Raw genomic sequence first — 23,031 nt, 5'->3', positions numbered from 1 at the left:
TTCCAGCACCCAAATAGTGGTTCACATCCACCCATAACTCCAGTTCCAGGTACATATATGATAGAGATGACATAACTATACACCTACATGAAGGCAAAACACACACATAAAATAAAAATAAATCTTTTTTTTTTTTTTAAGAAAAGAACTGCAACAACAACAAAAACTCAAGGCCTTGCAAACAGAGCTAAGGAATTTGGACTTTCTCATACCAGGAAACTAGAAACTTCGATGATTAATTAACAGTGGACTCACCAGGATGAGCAAATGATTGAAAATTGTATAACCTTCTTAGTTGGCAGAGTAAGACTATAGAACCCTGGCTAGAGCTGTCCTCCCTTTCTCTGCTTCCTCCAGAATTCTGGTGACACAGTTTGATAAGTCTTTTGTATTCTGTTTCTGGTAGGCACAGTGAAGTTCCCACCCACAGGCAGTCATCCATTAGCCAGAACGGCTTTCTGGGAATACTCAGGTGGGGTTAAGCTGGACTGAATCACTTGCACTGGGAATCTGGACACCCCAGAGAACTGAGCTTCATCCCCTTTGGTGAGGCAATCCTTAAATACAGTTATTACTGAGGTCTGAGTGATGTGTAAATTATAAATCAGACACAATATTCAAAACTCACCATTTCTGATTACTTGCTGTCCCTTACTGTCACTTATGCTCTTAAGGCTACCCGTGTCATTGTATGTACAAGGTGGGAACCCAACATAAGGGTGTCCTGTTGTATTGGTAGCTCAGAATGTGCCCTAGTGGGAGTGTTTATACTATGGAAATTGACACACACATCGATCAGAGTTTTTCTACAGTTTATAGCTAAACACTTCCCCATTCACCATCAGCCTCCAGCAGATGCAATCATATCTTTGTGAAATTTTTTTGCAGACACCCTTAATAGCAGTCTGAGGAGCCCAGAAATCCTGGAGTTTGAGAGACATGAGACAGAGAAAAGAATGTGGCCAAAGGTCAGTGGGAGGGTGTGCACTGGCCACCTGTGAGGTTGAGGCAGAGAGGGCAGCACTGGACAAGCAGGGAAGACCCACACCAGGGACTGATAGGGTAGAAAGCTGACTCCAGGGTCCTGGAGACAGACAACAGAAAACATAGGGGCCTGGAATCCAGAAGAAAGCACAGGAGTTGCCCATTCTACGCTGAGAGCTGTCTCAGAAGATGGAATCACCTTCAGCACACGTGGTCTCCCTGACAGAGGATGAGGAGCTACAGCCCTGCGGAGGCTCTGTGTGCCAGCACCCAGGAAGACTGGGGTCAACAGAGTATGCCCAGCCTGGAGTTGTGGAGAAAGTGCGGCCAAAGTGGGGCACCCCCCTGCAGTTCTTACTCGTTTGTGTCTCCTATGCTGTGGGCCTGGGCAATGTCTGGCGCTTCCCCTACTTGTGCCAGATGTACGGTGGAGGTGAGTGCATGTGCGGTACAGCATGTCTCCGTCACTGAGTGCTTCACATCTAAAATTTTCACCTTCCTGGAATATGCGCAAATTATAGGACTACTAGATGTCACCTCCAAAGAGCTGACCCACAGTCCAGCCAAGAAGGAAGGTTTGGGCTTTGTTTCCACATGCAGCGCTTCTGCTGTGCTATCTAACATCTTTGCCTAACCCGAAGTTTCAAAGGTTTTCTGTTTCTTCTCTAAGTTTTTAAACTCTGGGTTGTGCATATGGATCTATGATCTACTTCCTTTCCTTTTTTGTGTGTGTATAAAATGTGATACCAACTAAGGTTCATTATATTTAGTTGTTATATTGTTGTTTTCTTGATGAAAAGATTACAGAGCTCTTTTGCTTGAATGATATTATTGAGGTTGGAGGAAATGATGGAAACAATTGCTGGGAGGAACTGAAAGGAACTGAAAGCCCACACTCCCATCTTAGTATGAGCTTTGAGTTTTTTTCTGGCCCTAGGCAGCAGACAAGCAAGCAGGCTGTTACAGAGATAGGTTGACCATGGGCCACACCAGATCTGCTGTAGTTACTGCTTGATACTTTGGGTTAAAATTAGACTGCTTATGACCCTTGAGTGTTAGAGCATAACTCCAAACAGCTGAGGGAATATGGCTTCTGCTGTCAGGTGTCTCTAAGAATAAACCACACAGGCCTCACCCTCCTTTGACATCAAGCTGCTAAAGGGTTAAAACCAAGCCTTTTCAGAGTAGGGAGAGGATTTAGCCTTGAAAAGCCTTCTGAGTGAGAAGGCAGTGTTCAGATCCTATCTGCACACAGGACAAGCTGGGCAGCCTCCATCCATTAGTGTGAGGTGTTGGTAATGCATTGGCAGCGGTAGCCGCTGGCCGCCGCCCGTGGCAGCCATGCTGACATAAGAGAGGGCTTGATGTTACAGGTGGCAGAAGAATCACGAGCCATGGTTACCTTTTAGGACTTTATTAGGAGAGAGAGAGAGGGAGGGAGAGAGGGAGAGGAGAGGGGGGAGAGGGGAGGGGGGAGGGGGAGGGAGGGGGAAGAGGAGGAGGGGGAGAGAGGAGGGGGGAGAGGAGGGGTGGAGAGGGGAGGAGGAGGAGAGAGGGGAGGAGGAGAGAGGAGAGGAGGAGAGAGAGAGGGGAGGAGGAGGAGAGAGGGGAGGAGGAGGAGAGAGGAGGAGGAGGAGAGAGAGAGGGGAGGAGGAGGAGAGAGGGGAGGAGGAGGAGAGAGGAGAGGAGGAGGAGAGAGGGGAGGAGGAGAGAGGGGAGGAGGAGAGGGAGAGGGGAGGAGGAGAGGGAGAGGGGAGGAGGAGAGGGAGAGGGGAGGAGGAGAGGGAGAGGGGAGGAGGAGAGGGAGAGGGGAGGAGGAGAGGGAGAGGGGAGGAGGAGAGGGAGAGGGGAGGAGGAGAGAGAGGGGAGGAGGAGGAGAGAGAGGGGAGGAGGAGGAGAGAGAGGGGAGGAGGAGGAGAGAGAGGAGGAGGAGAGAGGGGGGAGGAGGAGAGAGAGGGGAGGAGGAGAGAGAGGGGAGGAGGAGGAGAGAGAGGGGAGGAGGAGGAGAGAGAGGGGAGGAGGAGGAGAGAGAGGAGGAGGAGAGAGGGGAGGAGGAGGAGAGAGAGGAGAGGAGGAGGAGAGAGGGGAGGAGGAGGAGAGAGAGAGGAGAGGAGGAGGAGAGAGAGAGGAGGAGGAGAGAGAGAGGAGGTGGAGGAGGAGGAGAGAGAGGGGAGGAGGAGGAGAGAGAGAGAGAGGGGAGGAGGAGGAGAGAGAGGGGAGGAGGAGGAGAGAGAGGGGAGGAGGAGGAGAGAGAGGGGAGGAGGAGGAGAGAGGGGGAGGAGGAGGAGGAGAGAGGGGAGGAGGAGGAGAGGAGGAGAGGGGAGGAGGAGGAGGAGGAGAGAGAGGGGAGGAGGAGGAGAGAGGGAGAGGGGAGGAGGAGGAGAGAGGGAGAGAAGGGAGGAGGAGGAGAGGAGGTGTAGCTAGAGTTTTCCGCCTTGCCCACAGTCAGGACAAATCTTTGTCACCCACCAGTCCCACAGCCGCTCAGACCCAACCAAGTAAACACAGAGACTTATATTGCTTATAAACTGTATGGCCGTGGCAGGCTTCTTGCTAACTGTGTTTATAGCTTAAATTAATCCATTTCCATAAATCTATACCTTGCCACGTGGCTGGTGGCTTACCAGCGTCTTCACATGCTGCTGGTCATGGCGGCGGCTGCAGTGTCTCTCCGCCTCAGCCTTCCACTTCCCAGAATTCTCCTCTCTCCTTGTCCCACCTACTTCCTGCCTGGCCACTGGCCAACCAGTGTTTTATTTATTGACCAATCAGAGCAATTTGACATACAGACCGTCCCACAGCAAGAGTGTGGTGGTGGTGGTGGCACACGCCTTTAATCCCATAGATATCTGTGTGTTCAGGGTCAGAGCTATTAGAGCCATAGCAAGAGTGTGGCGGTGGTGGCACACGCCTTTAATCCCATAAGATCTCTGTGTGTTCAGGGATACAGCCAGCATTGGAGACATATGCCTTTAAGACCTAGGGAGCTGTACATTCAGACAGTGACGAGGCAGTCATGTGTTTGGGTTTACAACCAATGAGAAGGCAGAACAACATACTTTAAAAATACGAACCGACAGGAAGTAGGTCTCTTTTCGCGAAGCTGGGACAGCAGGAGGAAGGGTGAGATTTTAGCTCTGAGCTCTGACTTCTCGGCTTTCTCTTTTACATTGTTTCTGTGTTTCTTATTTAATAAGACGGTTGGTTACATCTACAAGGAGGAGAGGGGGAGGGAGGGAGGGAGGGAGGGAGGGAGAGAGACCGTGAGGAAGACAGCGTGAGCTGTGGAAGGGCACACCCTCTTTTTAGGCTGGACGCCATAGCAGGCTGATGATGTAATAAGGACATAATCCTTACATGAGGTATGTGCTGTCCCCTCTAAGGCTTTCACTGTTCTCTTCCTCATGTGGCTACAGGGCTCTGCATGACCTCTGTGCCAGCTGTTCCACTTCTGGGATCTATGGGCCACCTGAATTCCACATCTTGGTTTAGGAAAGGACACTGGTTACCACCCAAGGCCCACAATAGACTGAGCAGTGCATTAAGAGCAGAATGTCTTATGACAGTTTAAGATTGTGCTAGGGTTCCTCTGCAAAGCCGGCTCTGAGATGACTGTTTCCTGTTCCTGGAAGACATTGTGAGGAAAAATGGCAGGAAGGTGGGGTGGAGGGGGGAGCATCTAAACAGTCAGAATAGGGGAAAAGGGAGGATCCCAGGTACTCTATCAAATACCCAAGTGAGTGGAGACTGACAGCCTTAGGGCCACTCCCATCCCAAAGGGATAAAGCGATTGCTTTTCCTTTCCCTGCAGCTTGGTTTTCTCTCCCTGGGAACCAAGCTCCATGATACCCTAGATGACTGCCAGCACCCTTATTACATTTATTGGCATCTCTCATCCATGACTTGAGAATACCTCTACAAAGGGCATATACCTGACTCAAAATTGTGGAGAAGGACATGAAAGTGTCTATTGACTGTCCTGGCACTCTGAGGGCCCCTCAAGTGAAGGAACCCTCCCCAACTAGCATGGTGAGAAACCTAGACAGCTCCCACCTCCACCAAGAGTAAGGGAAGTAGGGCTTCTGGTGGTGCAAGGTGGTTGATCTCATTTGGCTATCCGTGATAGTTAGGGTAGAGAGTTAAGCCACAACTCCTAAGCCAAGAGACATTGGACTCCAAGGAACCAAATATCTTCCAGAGGAGGAAGGGTGGGAGGGGTAGATTTCCTCCCTCCTCTTCTTGATTGCTTCCTTAACCCATGCCCAGCTCTTGAGCTATGAATAGCCAAGTGTATGCACCTGGAGGTAGGCTGTCTTGGGTAGGGAAGATTTGCTCAGCTTTTTCTTGAGCTGTTCTAGCACATAGGCAAAACCTGAAGTAGTCCTGAAGTTTTCCAGTGTAGAGGAAAGAAAGTGATACCAAGCTTGCTTTTGAGTTTGAGGTGGGAAGTATCTGGAATTCAAATGGAGCTGGTGAGTGAGCTAGCAGGGCAGGTTCTGTCGCTGTGCAGGAAATCCTTGTTGGGCGCTGGCGCCCTAAGGGACTTTAGCTGTTTGCCCAGAACTCACATAGTGACTGGGGTGGTGGAACAAATGACCCCCTCCAAACACATGCCCCTTCCTTAGCCCAGGCTCCCCCATGTCCCTGGTGAAGAGTAAAGCTCTCTGCTGGCCTTACAAAAGACACTGGGCTGTGGACATCTCCAAGCTGTTGGGTGGGTGAATGAGGAAGAAAGTGGTAAGAGCACTTAGCTGAGGGCTGTGGGTAGGGCTGCTGACATCTTAAACAGCCATGAGGCCCAGGTTTCCATTCCCAGGGTCGAAACTGTTATGATATATGCACAAGGAGGGGGCATTGCTGAGGGTATCCCCTGCATGCAGGGAAACATGCTGGGCAGATGCAGGGGGGCGGCAGAGCATGGGAAGTCATTCACACCCAGGCGCTCAGTCCACGTGGAGTTTATTATAATGGAGAGATAAAGGGAACGATAGAAAAAAGGAAGAAAGAGAAGGGAGAGAAAGCGGAGGTGTATGATTTTTTTTAGCGGTGCTCTTACCCTCCGAAGAAAAGTCACGAAACACAATAGAATCCACTAACAAGAGTTTTATTAAGACTAGGAGAAAGGGAGAGATATGATCAGGCCTACAGAAGGACACATGTAACAGGGGGAGGGGAACATGGGGCCTGTCTTTTAAGGGCCAGCTCACACCTGCGCACACCATGGAGGCTATATATATAGCATGGAGGTCCCTAGGACGACTGTGGCTTATAATAAATTTCGGTTTTACTCAAAAAAAATAAAAATAAATAAATAAAAATAAAAAAAAGAATTTAGAATTTTTGCTTAAAGAAATGAGGTCATTAGTCTGCACTCCATGGCAATTACAAGGACTGGCTTAAGAAAAATGTATGTCTAATCAGAGCTTTTGTTTTTTGCCTGTTATTCTGTGGTGCATCTAAAGAGATTTTCTCTCAGGGCTCTGAGTCCCTGAGCTGTAAGGGTCTATTAGTCAGAGTCCTCTAAAGAAACAGAAATGATAATATGAATATATATATACATATACATATATATATATGAATGAAATTGAGAGGGAGGGAGAGAGGGAGGGAGAGGGAGGGAGAGAGACTGTGAGGAAGACAGAGGGAATACGGGGAGAGAGCTAGCAACTTATATTCTGTGATCAGATAGTCTAGAAATGGTTATCTGCCAGCAACAACAACAAACCCAAAATCCTGTAGTTGTTCAGTCCACAAGGCTGGTTGTTTCAGTCTGTTAAAAGAAGTAGGTTCTAGTGCCAGCAAAGGAATGCCTCATCATCAGAACTTCCATTAAGAATGAGGGCAACCAGGCAAAAAAGCTTCCTCCTTCCATATCCTTTTATTTAAGCTGCCAAAGGTATGGCCTTGACTTAGGGTGGGTGTTCCCACCTCAAATGAGCCAATCAAGAAAAATTCCCCACAGCTGTGCCCAGTTCTTTGGGCCTTAGTTGATTCTATATGTAATCAATTCAACAATCAAACTTAGCCATCACAAAGGGAATATAAGGTCTTTGAAAATACGGTCTCTCGAAAGGTGCAACTTGTGTTCTGAAAGAACCTAGTGGAGGACCTTGGGCTATTCTTGAAGATGTGGGCTGCAGCCCACTGGACAGGCTCCAAGAGCTGACTTGTGAGCGTCCCCCTCTCTCAAGCTAGCACAAGCCCAGATTCTGCCCCGCTCAACAAGAAGCAGCTAGAGTTGTCAGAGCCCCTTCCGCTAACAGCAGTCGGTGTTGCCCTCTTAGGGTGATATTTTAATTGTACTGAAATGTGATTTTATTTGTATGTTAATAAATAAAGTTGCCTGGGAGTCAGAGCTAATAGCAAGCCATAGCAGAAGCTGGGCGTTGGTGGCACACGCCTTTAATCCCAGCACTTGGGAGGCAGAGCTAGGCAGATCTCTGTGTGTTCAAGGATACAGCCAGCATGGAGACACACGCCTTTAATCTCAATACCAACCAGAGAAGACCTGGAGGTCTGTACAGACAGGCAGTGATGAGGATGTCATGTGGTTGGGTTTACAACCAATGAGAAGGCAGAATAAAAAGTCTATAAAAAAGACAGACAGGAAGTAGCTCTCTTGCTGAAGAGGACAGCAGCAGCAGTGAAGGGTAAGGTTTTTAGCTCTTAGCTCTGACCTCTTGGGCTTTCATCTCTGCATTGGCTCTGTGTTTCCTATTTAACAAGACTGTTCATCTACACCTTCTAAGTGGGATTGGGGGAGTAATGAAGGGAAAGTTGGAGGAACATAGGTAGACTTCCTAAGATGCCAGCTTCTTGTTCCCAGAAATCATTGTGGGGAGGAGTGGCAGGAAGGTATGAGGGCAGGTATCTAAACAGAACTGGGGGGGGGAGGACCCAGGGCCCCTATAAAACACCCAAGTCAAGACTACTGGTCTTAGGGCCCCACCCAATCTGAAGGATTAAAGCTGTTACTTTCCCTTTCTTTGCAGTTGGGTCTTCTTCGTGGAAGTTTCATTCTTGGTCTGTAGTTCCATAGATGACCATCAACACTCCAGTTACACAGGCAACCCCTGTGTTCCATGGAGGCATTTCATGACTATTAGGATTTGTGTATGCCTATGCTTCTGTTTTCCTTAATGCCAAGGAGCCAGTTCCCTCTACAAGCTACCCTTAATCCATGCCACTGTTGTCACACTTTTGCTTTTGTATGCCCTGCTTCCATTGGAGTTTCTCAGGTCCAAGCCAAGAAGCCATGAGCTAGGATGGAAAAGAGAATATTCCAAAGTAGTCTTGGGTCATTTCTCCATGCAGCAGACTTGGTAGGCAGCCTTGTAATTTGTCTGGTAGTGGGAAGATGTTTACAACTCCATTCACAGACCACTCCTTAGGAATTTGTGGATTTGAAGGTCTTTTTAAAGTTACCGTTACCAAAATGAAATTTTAGACTGAAGGTGCATATTTAAAACAGATACATAGAGAACTCTTTAAAAGGAGGATGTGGTATGAAGCTCTGTGTACTGGAGGAATCCAACTAAGCCACTAAGCACTCTGAAAAATATCAGGCCTGAAGGAACATTCTATAGCCCAGGCAACTCTAAAGCATCTGAAATTCTCTACCTAGGTGAACCCTTCAGGGCAGGAAGCATGTTTGCTGATTTTTCCACTTCACCCACAGACCAGGTGTGACAAGAGCTTGGAAAAGGTCAGTTTCAGACAACCATATCACATAGATCCCATCAGAGCTGTAGGAAAACAGACAGAAACACTCAAGAGAGAAGTATTTAGAAACTTAGTGTTTCACCAGTCCTTAAGTGCTGAATGAAAAGATAGGGGTTAGTAAGATGACCCAGTGGATGAAGGTGCTTGCTTAGCACACAAGCCAGGTGAACCTGAGTTCAATCTCCAGAACCTACATAAAGGTAGGAGAAAGCCAACTTCCCAAAGTTGTCCTCTAACCTCCCAACCTCCCCAACACAATTTTTTTAAAAAAGAGGGTAGAAGCTTTGCTGGCAGAAGCTGAGCCAATGGAGCCATGGAGAATGATGCCCAAGAAGCTGGAGCCAGTGGCAGTTTGCCTCCCAGGATGGAAGTATTCAAAGATTTACACAATTGACATGGCTGTGTGTCATCCATGGATAGGTGAACAGATAAATGAATGGGTGGAGAGACATGAATGGGTGAGCTGATGAATGAAAGGTTGGATTGATAGGATGAATAGAAGATAGATGGTGAGAGGGGTGACAGAAGGATGGACATGGAAGGTAGAAGGAAAAAGGCAGAAAAGACCTTTCCATTTTGAGTGGAAAGGTCTGAGGGGAGATGGATGGGGAAAGGACTGGATGGGGAAAGGTAAGGTGATAGAAGCATAGTTGCACAGAGGTAGGGCAGGGCAAATCCCATCTCGGCACACTGACCTGATGTTCCGCCCTGGCATCCCACAGGGAGTTTCCTGGTCCCCTATGTCATCATGCTCATTGTAGAGGGGATGCCACTCTTGTACCTGGAGCTGGCTGTGGGACAACGCATGCGGCAGGGCAGCATCGGTGCCTGGAGGACCATCAGCCCCTACCTCAGTGGTGTCGGTATGTGGGATCCTTTTCAGTTCCTCTAACAGAGACTCACGTGTTTCTGGGCATCACAGGTGTGAGGGTTGCTGTCCATAAGCAAGGCCTGTAACTGGGTTAACTGACAGCCTAGGGAGGGCTACCATGGAACTTGGGCAGAGAGGGCCCTGAATTCTGACCCCCACGTGCAGCCCCCCAAGGAAACTCCACCTCAGGGCATCTCCACTCTGGACCTCAGCTTGAGATTCTGTGAATGACTGGACACAGCTGCCTGGCACAACAGCATTCATTCAGTCCCAACCACCTACCATCTAGGGATGTACACAACTGCCTCCTGCTTACTATATGCCTGATGCTGAGCATGGCCTATGACTGTGTGAGCTCATTTCATCCTCACCACACCACTTCGGGGCTTTGGGACACCACAGTGATACCTGTATGCAGAAGCCAAGGCATCTGTGCATAGTAGGTGGCTTCACTTCCCACCATAGCTTTTCAAAGTGACCTTCACTTGCTATCCTCTGCTATCTCCAAGACATGGTTCATTCACCTCCTCTGTAAAAGCCCAGGATCCAGGGCCATCAATGACCACAATTATTCTGGGTACCTTCCCAACCCATAAAGGGGAGCAATTGTTCAGGAGTAAGGAAGGGTCAGCTCTGTTTAGGAAGAAAAGCAGCTGAGTCCTTAAGGAGCGCTGACACCCACTTACTGGCCCATTTCCCTGTGCTGCTGGTGGTGATGCTGATGTACTCCCACCAAGACCAAGGTCAGCAACTTAAAAACAGTCCTGAGTGCTGCTGTGGGGACCAGTCTTCAGCAGCTCAGGAATTGAAGGGGAGCCACAGAGTTGGTGGACTATTCACTCAATTTGACTTTTCTGTCTGAGGGAGTAAGACTTAATTCTCTGGGGCCAGTGAAACACACACACACACACACACACACACACACACACACACACACACACACACACACCTACACCTACCTTTAGGGTCTCTCTATCATCTCTCTTTCCTTTATTTCTTTTCTTACCTCTACCCGGCTGTATCCCTTCTATGTCCTTATTTTTCCCCTTACAGCTTATATACCCCAGCAGAATCTTTCAAGCAATATAAAAATTACAATGTTGTTACATTCTATTTTTAAGTGAATGAATACAAGTAAAAAATAACATGTTTTCCGTATCCCTTACATGATTAAACATTTTACATGTTACAGGTGAAAAACAAATTATCCCCAAGAACCCACATACATTCATGTCCAAGCAACTTGCTACAGATTAACAGAGTATAAGAAAGCAAGGTATTTTTCTCAGCCAGTTCTTTTACTGGCAGGCTATATTTTTGTGGTTACAAAGAAAGAATCGATCACTTTATAATTTATCTTAAAAAGTAATTTTATAAAAAAATCTTAAAAGGATCTCAAATATAAACTTTTACAGCTGAAAAACAATCAGTCAGCTCTACTTTAAATCCTCATGGTACATACCTATCCATCAACAGTTTTTTTATATCAGGAAGCTGACGGAAGAAATGGATAGAAGGAATTAATCACCACCTTTGATCACCAACCCATCCTAGCAAGAAAGGTATACAGCCAGGCTACCATTGCTTTTGTTCCCTGACCTCAATGTGCCCCTCCCTCAACTATCAAAACTGTGTCTTCCTAAACTTTAAATTGTTCCCCAAACCATTAATAGAAATGCCTTAACCTAACCTTAGTCATTATTTAAAGCTTTGTTTTAGCTATGAACCCAAGAACACATCTCCCAACATTAATATTAAAAGAACTTGAGCTAGCCTAGCTTCTAGAACTTAATTGTTTTCCTTAATCATGAATATAAGCCACAGTGTACATGACTCCTCAAGAGAAACTCATAAGTCCTAGCTGCATAACACTTCCTTGTTCTTATTTTTCTATCCTCTGCAGCCCCTGCTTTATCATGGGCAAGAGCAACACTATATCCTGCCTTTGCCTATATTAATTTTCCCACTCAACTAACCTCTATCATAATCCCTTATTATATTTGTTTAAAAACCCTTAATCATCAAAATTCTATTTAAACTAACACTATTATTGTATAAAATCACTGCTTCAGTTAAACAGCACAGCTTAAGAGGAAATCGTCTTAATAATCCACAAAAATGCTCAGTAGAATGGGATATTTCCATGAATAATCACACTACATTAGAGGGAGTGGGCATCCTTCCCCCCCCCCCCCATATCATTCACACTGTGCCAGATACAAAAGAAAAATGGCATTGGCAAACATGTAAAGGCACAGCAGTAGCAAGAGACATTCTGGAGCTAAACCCCTCAGGGCCTTGCCTATTCAAGACTCACCCATCAGTGCTTTGCATGCTGGTGCACTGAACGCATGAATTCAAGTGCCACCTGCTGCTCCTTTTACATGGCCACCAGCACCTGAGTACATGTGGAATGGCAAGAGCTGGGAACAGTGCTCCTAAAGGCCAATGTCAGATCACTGCAGAGCAACCTGGTATCGTACTCTCTGTCCACAGTGCTACCCTAGGCCCTTCACAGGTCTAAGGCAGTGGGGCTGGTCTCCACACTTCATGCCTCTGCCATTCTCCATCCCTCCTGATAACAGAGGTGTGAGTTTGGCCACAGTGACCTAGTCTAAAGGGAATAATTGTCATATGAGGCACATGGGTGACATTTTTCTCATGAGGTTTGTATTCTGTTTCTGCTGGGTGGTCTTCTCTACTGTGAAATGGGAAAAATACTGTTATGAAAATCAGACGCATTGTGGTGGTTTGAATGAAAATGGCCCCCATAGGTTTATAGGGGGCACTATTTGAAAGAATTAGAAGGTGCGGCCTTGTTGGAGGAAGTGTGTCACTGGGGATGAGCTTTAGGGTTTCAAAAGCCCAAGCCAGTCCCAGTGTCTTTCTCTTCATGCTGCCTTCAGATCCAGAGGTAGAACTCTCAGCTACCATGTCTGCCTGTATGCCACCCTACTTCCTTCCATGATAATAATGGACTAAACCTCTGAAACTGTATGCAAGCCACAATTAAATGCTTTCTTTTATACAAGTTACCATGGTCAGGATCACTTTTCAGCAATAGAACACTAAGACACATATCAAGCATGGAGCCCAGGACCTAGCACTTAGATGTTAAAAAATATATGAGAAGTTGGGGAAGGAAGCCTTGGAAACAGGTCACAAATGTAAAGTCATGTTTTAAAAAATATGTAGGGGGCGAGTATTTCTGCCCTGGGTGGTCCCATCATGTCTGTCTTGGGATGCTTACAGGTTAGGCTACCACACTTGATTTTCAGCATGGCCTTCTTATTCCTTTCAGGCATTGCTAGCTTGGTGGTTTCCTTCTTGATCTCTGTGTATTACAATGTCATCAACACCTGGGCTATCTGGTACCTCTTCCACTCCTTCCAGGTGAGCAGAGGCCTAGTCATAGCAGGAACAATAAGGGGAGAGGATTCAGGCCTCCAGGAGGAATGGAGAAGTTTATGGGTTTATAACCTGAAGGGAGCCTGAGGGGAAGTCATACTACCAATCATTCATTGGACTTCTGATTCTGATGTTCCGCACTAAAGGGAGAGAAACTACTCTAAAAACAAAGGATATGGGAGCAGTTGGTAGCTGTCTGTGGGAATATCCAGGTAAGACCTGCAAAACCTCTCTCATACACACTAGTAAGGCCTGCTTGGAGCCAGGGTCTCACGAAATGAGTACCCCAGAGTGCAGGCCTGGCTCCTGATGTTGAGTAGCCTTGCACATTAGATAAGGCCACTGGGCCCTGAGCTGTGTCCTGTGAACTGTAGCCTTGAAGCCAATAGGTTGCTCAGACGTGTTTCTATTAGTGGAACATTTTTGTCCTATAAATCTGACCTCATAGAACTCAGACCTGTTCAACAAGGCACTTATCTTAGAGCAGACTTACTCCCACACCACCCACAACTCTGATCAGATTTCTTTCTTTCCTTCAATCCCCTTTAGAACTTCTTTGAGCAGCTGGCCTTGGATTATGATCAGACAGACATTATTTGAGTTAATTTGTTTTTAAGTGCCAAAGAACCCAGTTAAAACTACCTAAAGCAGAAGAGGGTTTCACTGTCTCTACCCTACATGGTCAAGGAGTCTTAACTGCCAAGCTCATGTACTGCTAATTACTGCTCAGAGGAAGTCACTAATGCCAGGGTCTCTAACTCAAGGGCTTCAGTAGCTTCATGGCACTGGACCTCACCTCCTTCTTGTTCCACACCCATGGGATGAAATATCTGTCTATATTCTTAAAGGTGTCCTAATGATGAGTTGGCTTGGAGAAGTTGGAAGTGAGCTGTTTAACTGTTGCTTTCTCTGGCTTGTTCTAAGTTGAGGGGAGGGAGGAGAGTTCACGAGTCATTAACAAGTCTTTTTTTTTTCAGTTAAAAATTTTTGTCTATGGGTGTTTTTTCTGCATGTATAACTGTGTACTACATTAGTATAATAGTATGTAATACTACTACACTGTGTAAGAAAGCTAGCTAATTATAATCCTGTGAACAAACCAGCAAACAGTATTTCTTAATTGACTTTTGCTTCAAATTCCTTCTTGTGATCCTGCCCTGACTTTCTTCTGCCTATGGTCAGAAAAGGGCATCAGATCTTCTGGAACTGGAGTTACAAATGGTTGTTAGTGCCATGTGGGTGCTATGTGGGTGCTAGGAATTGAACCTAGGTCATCTAGAAGTCAGTGTTCTTAACTGCTGAGCCATCTCTCCAGCCCTGTCATTAACAAGTTCTGACCATCCCAGCAGTGGTGCAAGAGCTTAGAGTTTAAGCTCCTGATTTGGCTGCTGCAGTGATGCTGGATCAGTGTTCTCTTATTGTAGCTGGTCTGGTCACTATCCAGATACTAGTAACAGTTTTCTAAACCCATAAGAGAATGTAGCAGTCCTCAAAAAACACATGCAGAATTTCAATAAGAAGCAAATCTTATTAGTCAGCTTTACTAGATCAAAATATCCTAGGCACTAATTTATAAAGAGGAAAAATTTGTTAATTCACAACTTGTCCTCTAGTGAAGATTAAGTTTAGCAGAATATCATGTCCTACATACATATGGGAGGAAACAGCCACAATGAAACCAGAATAGAAAGCAAGAAACAGGGTTCCCCTTAGCTCCTTGGAAAGTACACCCCAATACTTTCTTATTTGGCCCTACTTCCTAAAGATCCACCGCACTTCCCCATCCAAAGGAACACAGCCTCTGGGAGTGGATCTTTGGGGGGAATGCCCAACATCCAAACAAAACCAGTCATCCTCCATGCCATCCATATCCCCTGAAGACCTAAGCCCTTGTCAGCCTCAAAGGCTGCAGCCATTTGTCATTGAGGGACCAGCTTCCTTCTCTTCTAAGATCCCTCTGCAAAGACTATATCCGATCATCCCACCAAGCCCTTGACCTTCCCCTTACTTTTCTGTTGATTCTCAATTCATTCCAAAGGACCCCCTGCCATGGTCTGTCTGCCCACTGAATGGTAACCGCACAGGCTATGATGAGGAGTGTGAAAAGGCTTCATCAACACAGTACTTCTGGTACAGGAAAACACTCAACATTTCACCATCCATCCAAGAGAACGGAGGAGTGCAGTGGGAGCCAGCACTGTGCCTCACCCTGGCCTGGCTGATTGTCTATCTGTGCATCCTGAGAGGCACTGAATCAACTGGCAAGGTAGGCTGGGGAGCATGATAGTGCTGTGCCTGGATGGATTTGGCCATGGACAGATGGGTGCTGCAGTGAGCTATGCAAGTATTCACAGAGGGCCATGGAGAGAAAAGTGCCTGCCCTAATTACCTTTAACTGTCAACTTGACACAGCCCAGAGTCACCTAAGAAGGGAGTCACAGTTGAGGGGTTGCCCAGATCCCATTGGCCTATGGGCATGTCTGTAGGAGATTGCCTTATTATAATGTTTATTTTGAATCAAGTTTCTTCACTTGATTATTTTATCATCAGTATAAACATGCTAATGTCCAAAAATCTCTAATTTATATATCATTATGTCGACAAGCTGATGAAGGCCTTATTAACTGATGTAAGGGGGCCCAGCCCACTGTGGATGGCACCATTCCCTGGGTAGGTGGTCCTACACAGTATAAGAAAGCTAGCTAAGCCTGATCCTGTGAACAAACCAGCAAACAGTATTTCTTATTGACTTCTGCTTCAAATTCCTTCTTGTGTTCCTGCTGACTTTCTTCAGTGATGCACCATGACCTAGAAGTGTCAGCCAAATAAACCCTTTTCTTCCCTAAGTTGCTTTTGTTTAAAATGGTTTACTACAGCACAGAAAGGAAACTAGCATGGCGCCATAATAAACTATGAGATTTACAGAAAGCTATGGAGAAATGGATGCCATCGTAGACTAAGGATATATTCACAGAGGCTGAGGGGAAAATTTTAAAGGCAAATATGGGGAGGATTATGCAAGATGTTTTGAGACTAAAGTCCTTGAACATAAGGACCGACAGTAAGGGACACTTTAATCCCTGACTGAACATAGTTACTAGGCAGACCTTCTTGAAAGTTTCAGGGTCCTTTTTGTTTCTGGTATCTTTTGTGATGGTGACAATCAAGTGGTCATATATAATTACCCTTCTTCCTAGCCTCCTGGCTTTATTTACTTTTATATTAGAGTTGATAAAAGTGACCCCATTTTTATCCTGAAAACTTTCAGACCTTGTAAAAGAATTTTAGTGCCTTTTCCAGATGTTACCAGCTATGGGCAAACTCCTAAGACATCTGACCCAAAGATTGTGCCATGATCCATGCAACTGCCATCTTCGTGGTGATGTAAGCAGGTGCTTTGTTCTGTTTCCATGTTAGCTCTGCTGTTCTCTGGTAGGGCACCATTAGGCTCCCTTGAATGAGGTTTTATTTTATCTCTTAATTTTTAAGAGCTCACAGCATTTATATTATTGATTTAATTTCACATATTTTAAATTAAACATTTTGTAAAGACAGTATCTTCATTTCAATAAAGATATACATTGATAATTTTGAGTGAACTATTTACATACTGTTGCATAGCTATTTCCTAAAATTTGAGGCTGACTCCATTCCTGGGTTCCCACAGGTGGTCTATTTCACTGCATCGATGCCTTGCTTTGTGCTCATTATCTACCTGGTTCGGGGCCTCACACTCCACGGAGCCAACAATGGCCTGGTGTACATGTTCACACCTAAGGTATGGGAAGAAGTCTCAAGGGTGCCGCTACCCATTTTGGTCCCTTTTGGTATGCCTGGAAAAAAAAAATAGTACGAGGAAGGAAAAGCTGTAAGTAACCAAGGAGGATGGTGTGAGCCCAAGGCTGGGCCAAGGGCTGTGGATGCCTTATGGCACATGGACCCATCCTCAGACAGGTCATTCTCAACCCTGTGCATTCTAGAACATTAAATCCCCTGTCCATTCCCTCCTACACTTTCACTACTCCTAATGACTGATGCCAGTCCCTCCTTTCTACCCTTTCTGCTCCACATCTCACCCAAAGTCCTGTCTAGATGCTCCACTGAGCTGATGACCACAGATGCCACTCCAGTCATTTCCCTTATCTGTCCCCATGCTTCCTTAGACCCTTTCCCTCCAGGTTGTGATGATCCCTTCCTTAACCTTCTCTCTCCAGGCCAATGTTCTTCAATGGAAAATAGGTCACATTATTCATTTAGCAAATTTTGTGCCTGGAGACAAATGTCTGTAGAGCTCTTCTATGGACTCCCTTAGTGTGACAGCTCTCAGGCTTAGGCATCTTAAATCATTAGCCCCTAGCTTTGTGGGGGTTTTAGAATTTATCCAGCAACAGAGGCAATCTGTAGTCTTCAATTCTTCATAGCCTTTGCTGTCTTTGTGACCTCTGCTCCCTACTCTTTCTTACTCTTTGGAACTTCTCTGCTGCTGCTTTAAAGATTGGTGGTGGTGGTGGTGGTAATGATGTTGTCACCTTTCCGTCCACAATCTCTTCTTCCTGTTTCCCCTCCAACCCACTCTAATAATGACGAAGCAGATATTCCATGACCTTTTCAGGAAAAACTGAACAAATGCTGTTCCTCCTAGAGAGGGCACCAAAAACACACCAAGTCTGCCCAAGCCTAGCTTAGTGAAGCAATGAGTTTATTAGGGTCAGTTACAGGGGCATAGATGATTCAAAGGCAGTTATATCACAGAAAAGCCCACTCTGGCATGGGCAATGACACACAAAGACTGCATTCCCAGAGCATCCTGCACTACTTATCTCTTATCTTTAGAAGTTGTTCCCACTTAAATAGTCTTGGGGCATGGCCTTATGAATCTGGTAAATTTCAGGAGCCTCTTGAAATGTGTCAGTTTCATTAACTTCCTGAATCTTTTTTGGTTGAGACAAGGTTTCTCTGTTTGACCATTGATGTCCTGGAACTCATTCTGTAGACCAGGCTGGCCTTGAACTCACATAGATCCACCTGCCTCTGTCTCCTGAGTGCTGGGATTAAAGACGTGCTCCACCACTGCCCAGCTAACTTCCTGAATCTTAACAAGCCACCCTCCAGGAGGAAATGTTTCATTGGGAGGGAATAGCTATATAACAATTGGCAAGAAAACATACAAGAGAAGACTTTTACTAGGTCTAACGTTGCATAACCAGAGAACAACACAGCTAATTCAAAAATTAAGCCAAGCACCTGCTTATATATCCAGAGAAAGAATGTATGTTTGCATCAATCCTGATAGTTATTGTACAATTGAAGTACTGTGTTTGCACTAATAACAGGCTGCCTCCCCGCAACAAAGGAGTAAACTTTTTTAATGATTAATTGTAGTAGGATCCTGTGCTGTTGTTCCCTTTGGGGGACTGGCCCAAGTAGGCACAGTGTCAAACCACACAGACTCAGGCAGAATGTAGAAACGCTTAATTTATTCAGGACAAGGCAAGCCTTATATACCCTCCACCCCACCCTGGGGGGAGGTCTGATATGTATCGGCTGGTGTGACCTGGCTGCCTCTCATTGGTCCAGGTTATCTCTAGATCATGTTTCAGCTGCTGTTGCTAAGACCATCAGGCAGACCCAGGCTGGCTCTCAAAAAGTATCTTTTTTACTTGTTTGGGCCAGATGGCCCACAAGCCTGTTAGGGATGAGTCATCCCACAATTAATCTTTATTTTATATGCATTGGTGTTTTGCCTGTATGTGTGTCTGTGTGAGGGTGTTGGATCCCCTGGAACTGGAGTTACAGTTGTGAACTTCCATGTGGGTTCAGGAAATTGAACCCAGGTCCTCTGGAAGAGCAGCCAACGTTCTTAACTGCAGAGCCATCTCTCCAGCCCCAACAGGCCGCCTTCTTGGCCAACAGGGCAAGTATTTTCCCTCTGGCATGGATAAAAATGACTGTTAGAATTTAGCCAAGGTTGTAATGGAAAACTGTTCATTGGAAACTGTTTTAAATCAGTCAACATTTGAACAGTCCCTTCTAGGTTAGTGATATGTTTTAGCTGCAGTGGTTTTGAGGCCGCATAGCCTCCTTAGAGCTTCCTTATAGTGTACACAGCAGGTGAGCTAGCAGGAGAGGAATCTGGCTGGTTTGTTGGCTGGGGTGATATTTTGTATATACTCTAACAAATAAAGCTTGCAGGGGCTGGAGAGATGGCTCAGTGGTTGGGAGTGCTGGTTGCTCTTCCAGAGAATCTGTGTTCAAGTCCCAGCACCCACATGGCAGCTCACAACTGTCTATTGTAGAAGTAACCGTCTTATTCAATAAGAAACACAGAACCAATGCAAAGAAGAAAGCCAAGAGGTCAGAGCTAAGAACTAAAAACCTTACCCTTCCTCTCACGGTGGTCCTACCTCTCTGAAAGAGAGCTACTTCCTGTGTGTTTGTCTTTATAAAGACTTTCTGTTCTGCCTTCTCATTGGTTGTAAACCCAACCACATGACTGCCTCGTCACTGCCTGTCTGTACAGACCTCCAGGTCTACTATGGTTGGTATTGAGATTAAAGACGTGTGTCTCCAATGCTGGCTGTATCCTTGAACACACAGAGATCTGCCTAGCTCTGCCTACCAAGTGCTGGGATTAAAGGCATGCACCACCACCGCCCAGCTTCTGCAATGGCTTGCTATTAGCTCTGACCCCCGGACAACTTTATTTATTAACATACAAATCACATTTTAGTACAAATAAAATATCACCATAGTCTATAACTCCTGTTTCAGGAAATCTGACACCCTCACACAGACATACATATAGGTAGAGCACCAATGTATATAAAATACAAATAAATAATTAAAAAACAAATAAAGCTTGCCTGAAGATCGGAGAAGCAGAGCAGTCAGCCACTAGTTAGCCACAGAGGCCAGGCAGTGGTGGCACACACCTTTAATCCTAGCACTTCAGAGGCAGAGGTGGAGGCAGACAGATCTCTTTGAGTTCAAGGCCATCCTGGGCTATATAAGATTGATCTAGTCTAAAAGAGAAATAGACCCAGGCAGTGATGGCACACACCTTTGATCCCAGCACTTGGGATCTCATGCCTTTAATCCCAGCACTAGGGAGGTGGAGACAGGAAGTGATATGGCTGGGCAGAGAGAGGAATATAAGGTGGGAGAAGACAGGAGCTCCCTCTCTTTTCGGCTGAGGAGTTGATGAAGTGGGAGGTTGTTGTGGCTTATTCCTTTGTCTTTCTGATCTTTCAGCGTTGACCCTGATATCTGGCTCTGGGTTTTTATTAAGACCAATTAGGATTCATGCTACAGTTGGCTGATTGTCTTTACTAAAGAGAGTGAGAAATTTGGGAATGGCCTAGTATCTTTTAAATCAGGAATTAGATCACTCCAGTCTCTTAACATATTAGCTTATTTAAGCAAATAGTAAACATTAAAGAGTACCTATGACAAAAGTTTCTCACTAACATTAAGTGATTTAAACGTACATTAGTTAGTGCTTTGACAATGTTAACTTTACTCTTAAACTCCCTTGGGTAACTTTACCTGAGGTTTAGTAATGTGGTTTACTTGCCAAGAAATATACTGCACATAGGCCAGTTCTGGAGAGCTGGGGAAGTTGGGAGGTAATTTTCTCCCTCTCTGGGCCTATTTCTCCTGGGAGGAGGAGTCTTAGATTGGGACCAGGGATTCCTCAGTCCTATCCTTATTGACCTTCTAGATTGAGCAGCTAGCCAACCCCAAGGCCTGGATCAATGCAGCCACGCAGATCTTCTTCTCACTGGGCTTAGGGTGTGGTGGCCTGATTGCCTTTGCCAGCTACAATGAACCCTCCAACAACTGCCAGAAGCATGCCATCATTGTGTCCATCATCAATAGTACTACTGCCATATTCTCCAGTATTGTGACCTTCTCCATCTATGGCTTCAAGGCCACCTTCAACTATGAAAACTGCTTAAACAAGTGAGTCTAAGTTGTCCCTCAGAACCTTGGGCCTCAAGTGGGAAGGCAAGGCTCCAAAGCTCTGAGCTGGAAGGGTGACTGGGAAGGACTGGGTTCCCAGAAGTCAAGGGGTAGACTAAAGACTCCAGTGTTGAGGTCTACAGTTTGAAGTGAGGTTCTCTTCTCTCAACTACATAATTGCTGCCTTTTACCAGCACTAGAACTGACGGTCCAAAAAGTTAGGGCCTGCCTTGCAGGGAATAGGCAGTTTAAAGTGGTCATTGCACTTAGTAGAAAGGGGCTTTCAGCAAAAAATCCCAATGTCTTTGGTCCCATTCCCCATCTCAAGTGTAACCAGGACCTCTCTAGCCAAGTCTCAGAGACTACAGTTTACTGTCTTTGGCTTCCCTCAAAGATGCTAAGATGTCCAGTAGGGCAGTCACTTACACAAGTAGCTATCTCTAAACTAGGACTGAAATTCATGGAAGTCAGTATACATTCAAATAACTTGTATATTGATATGAATTTAAATTGAAGTGATTCTAAGGTTAATTGGTTACTCAGTGGCACAAGTCATATTTAAGTACAATGTTACATTTCTACCACCCCATTCAGTTTCATCAGACATCACTGGCCCAGATATTAAACAGCCTCACTGTAGGGCTGTCCTCATCTCTGTTCAGATCTGAAGTTTCTGCACAGACACTCATAGTTGCCCTTCCTTACAAAGGATTATTAGTCCAGAGTCCCTCTCCTCACTGAGATTCTCAGAGTTGTTAGGGCCAGTGGCCCCTTAATCATGAAGGTCAAGATGGCGGTCTGCTCTGCAGGGTGATTCTGCTGTTGACCAATTCTTTTGACCTTGAAGATGGCTTTCTGACAGCCAGTAACCTGGAGGAGATGAAGGACTACCTGGCATCTACCTACCCAAGCAAGTACAGTGAAGTGTTCCCGCACATTAGAAACTGCAGCTTGGAATCAGAGCTGAACACGGTAAGAGGCCTGGAAAGGGTGGGGACTGCCTCTCTCCACACAGTTCATAATGACCTGCAAGAGCCTTCACACAGTCCATGAAGACAGGAAACTGGATTGTTTTCCCTGCAGCAGTGGTACCATCTCTTTTGAAGTTTTAAAAACTAGGGAAAGGCAGAGAACACTCTCTCTCTCTCTCTCTCTCTCTCTCTCTCTCTCTCACACACACACACACACACACACACACACACACATTAAAAATAAATGCTATAGTCCTCATTGAGTTGCATTCCCATGATTCCTATAGTTGGTTGAGGCAGGAGGAGTTCAATATGAGGTCACCCTGGGAGATATGGTGAGATTTTTAAAGGAAAAAATGAAAGTCAAAGTCTCCTATGCTACCTTCCCAACATTCTCTACTCATAGGTAGGAACCTTGATTCTTACTACCATACATAGGCTAAGTGGCATCTATCTTAGCAGTGGTTTTGGAAGATAGTTTCTCAGTTAACAGTTTAATTTTGAGAAAGTTTCTAAATAATGTGGGTGCGATCGCACTCATTCTGTGTAATATCTTAATTGTTTTCATATAAATATACTCACCGCTCTTACTAAAAACTTTTTAAAAGATTTGTCATTCAAATCACTCTTATTTTCCACAGAACTATTTCTGTTATGCTAGGGGCTTTCAATTATTTTACTTTAAATTTAGCATTACTTTCATAAGTTTCATTGGGTTGAAATTCCTTAAGGGATTCTTAAGAGATTTTTTATTAGAATTGTGTTAATTCTGTAAGGTAACTGCAGGTGTGTGTGTGGGGGGGGGCGCTTAATATCACTTGATTTGTGGCTTTTGATTGAAGAGTTTTCTTTCATTTACATGGGGCCCAAACAACCATGGACTGTGAACCCTTCCAATCTGTAAGGCAAAGTAAATCTTCACTCCCTTCAGTTCTGTCAGTGATTTTGCTCACACTGATAATAAAAGTAACATAGTAGTTCCCATAAACAGAACAAACAAAACATATTTATAATATAGTAGTAGAATGAGAATGGCCCTCATAGGCTCACATATTTGAATGTTTAGCTCCAGTTGGTGGAACTGCTTGAGAGGTAGGTATGGTTTTATTGGAG

The 23,031-nt window shown here is 45.4% G+C and overlaps 1 protein-coding gene across 5 annotated transcripts in view; it reads left to right on the top strand.

The window, feature by feature from the left end:
* The first annotated feature begins 600 nt into the window (after nt 1-600).
* Nucleotides 601-23,031, top strand: part of Slc6a20 (solute carrier family 6 member 20) — a 52,147-nt gene continuing 29,716 nt past the window's right edge. Inside the window, exons 1-8 of one of the 5 annotated variants that reach the window (XM_076575539.1) lie at nt 601-1,417; nt 9,429-9,569; nt 12,879-12,970; nt 15,024-15,251; nt 16,286-16,369; nt 16,653-16,763; nt 20,706-20,947; nt 21,757-21,919. In XM_076575539.1, the coding sequence (XP_076431654.1) occupies nt 1,174-1,417; nt 9,429-9,569; nt 12,879-12,970; nt 15,024-15,251; nt 16,286-16,369; nt 16,653-16,763; nt 20,706-20,947; nt 21,757-21,919 (1,305 nt within the window). In that variant the 5' untranslated portion in view covers nt 601-1,173. The remainder of the gene's footprint in view (nt 1,418-9,428; nt 9,570-12,878; nt 12,971-15,023; nt 15,252-16,285; nt 16,370-16,652; nt 16,764-20,705; nt 20,948-21,756; nt 21,920-23,031) is intronic. The other 4 variants (XM_076575541.1, XM_076575542.1, XM_076575538.1 and 1 more) reach the window with 4 other exon arrangements.

This window comes from Peromyscus maniculatus, chromosome 7, assembly GCF_049852395.1.
Source record: "Peromyscus maniculatus bairdii isolate BWxNUB_F1_BW_parent chromosome 7, HU_Pman_BW_mat_3.1, whole genome shotgun sequence".
Lineage (NCBI taxonomy): Eukaryota > Metazoa > Chordata > Mammalia > Rodentia > Cricetidae > Peromyscus > Peromyscus maniculatus.
This window is presented reverse-complemented; position numbering and strand designations above follow the sequence as displayed.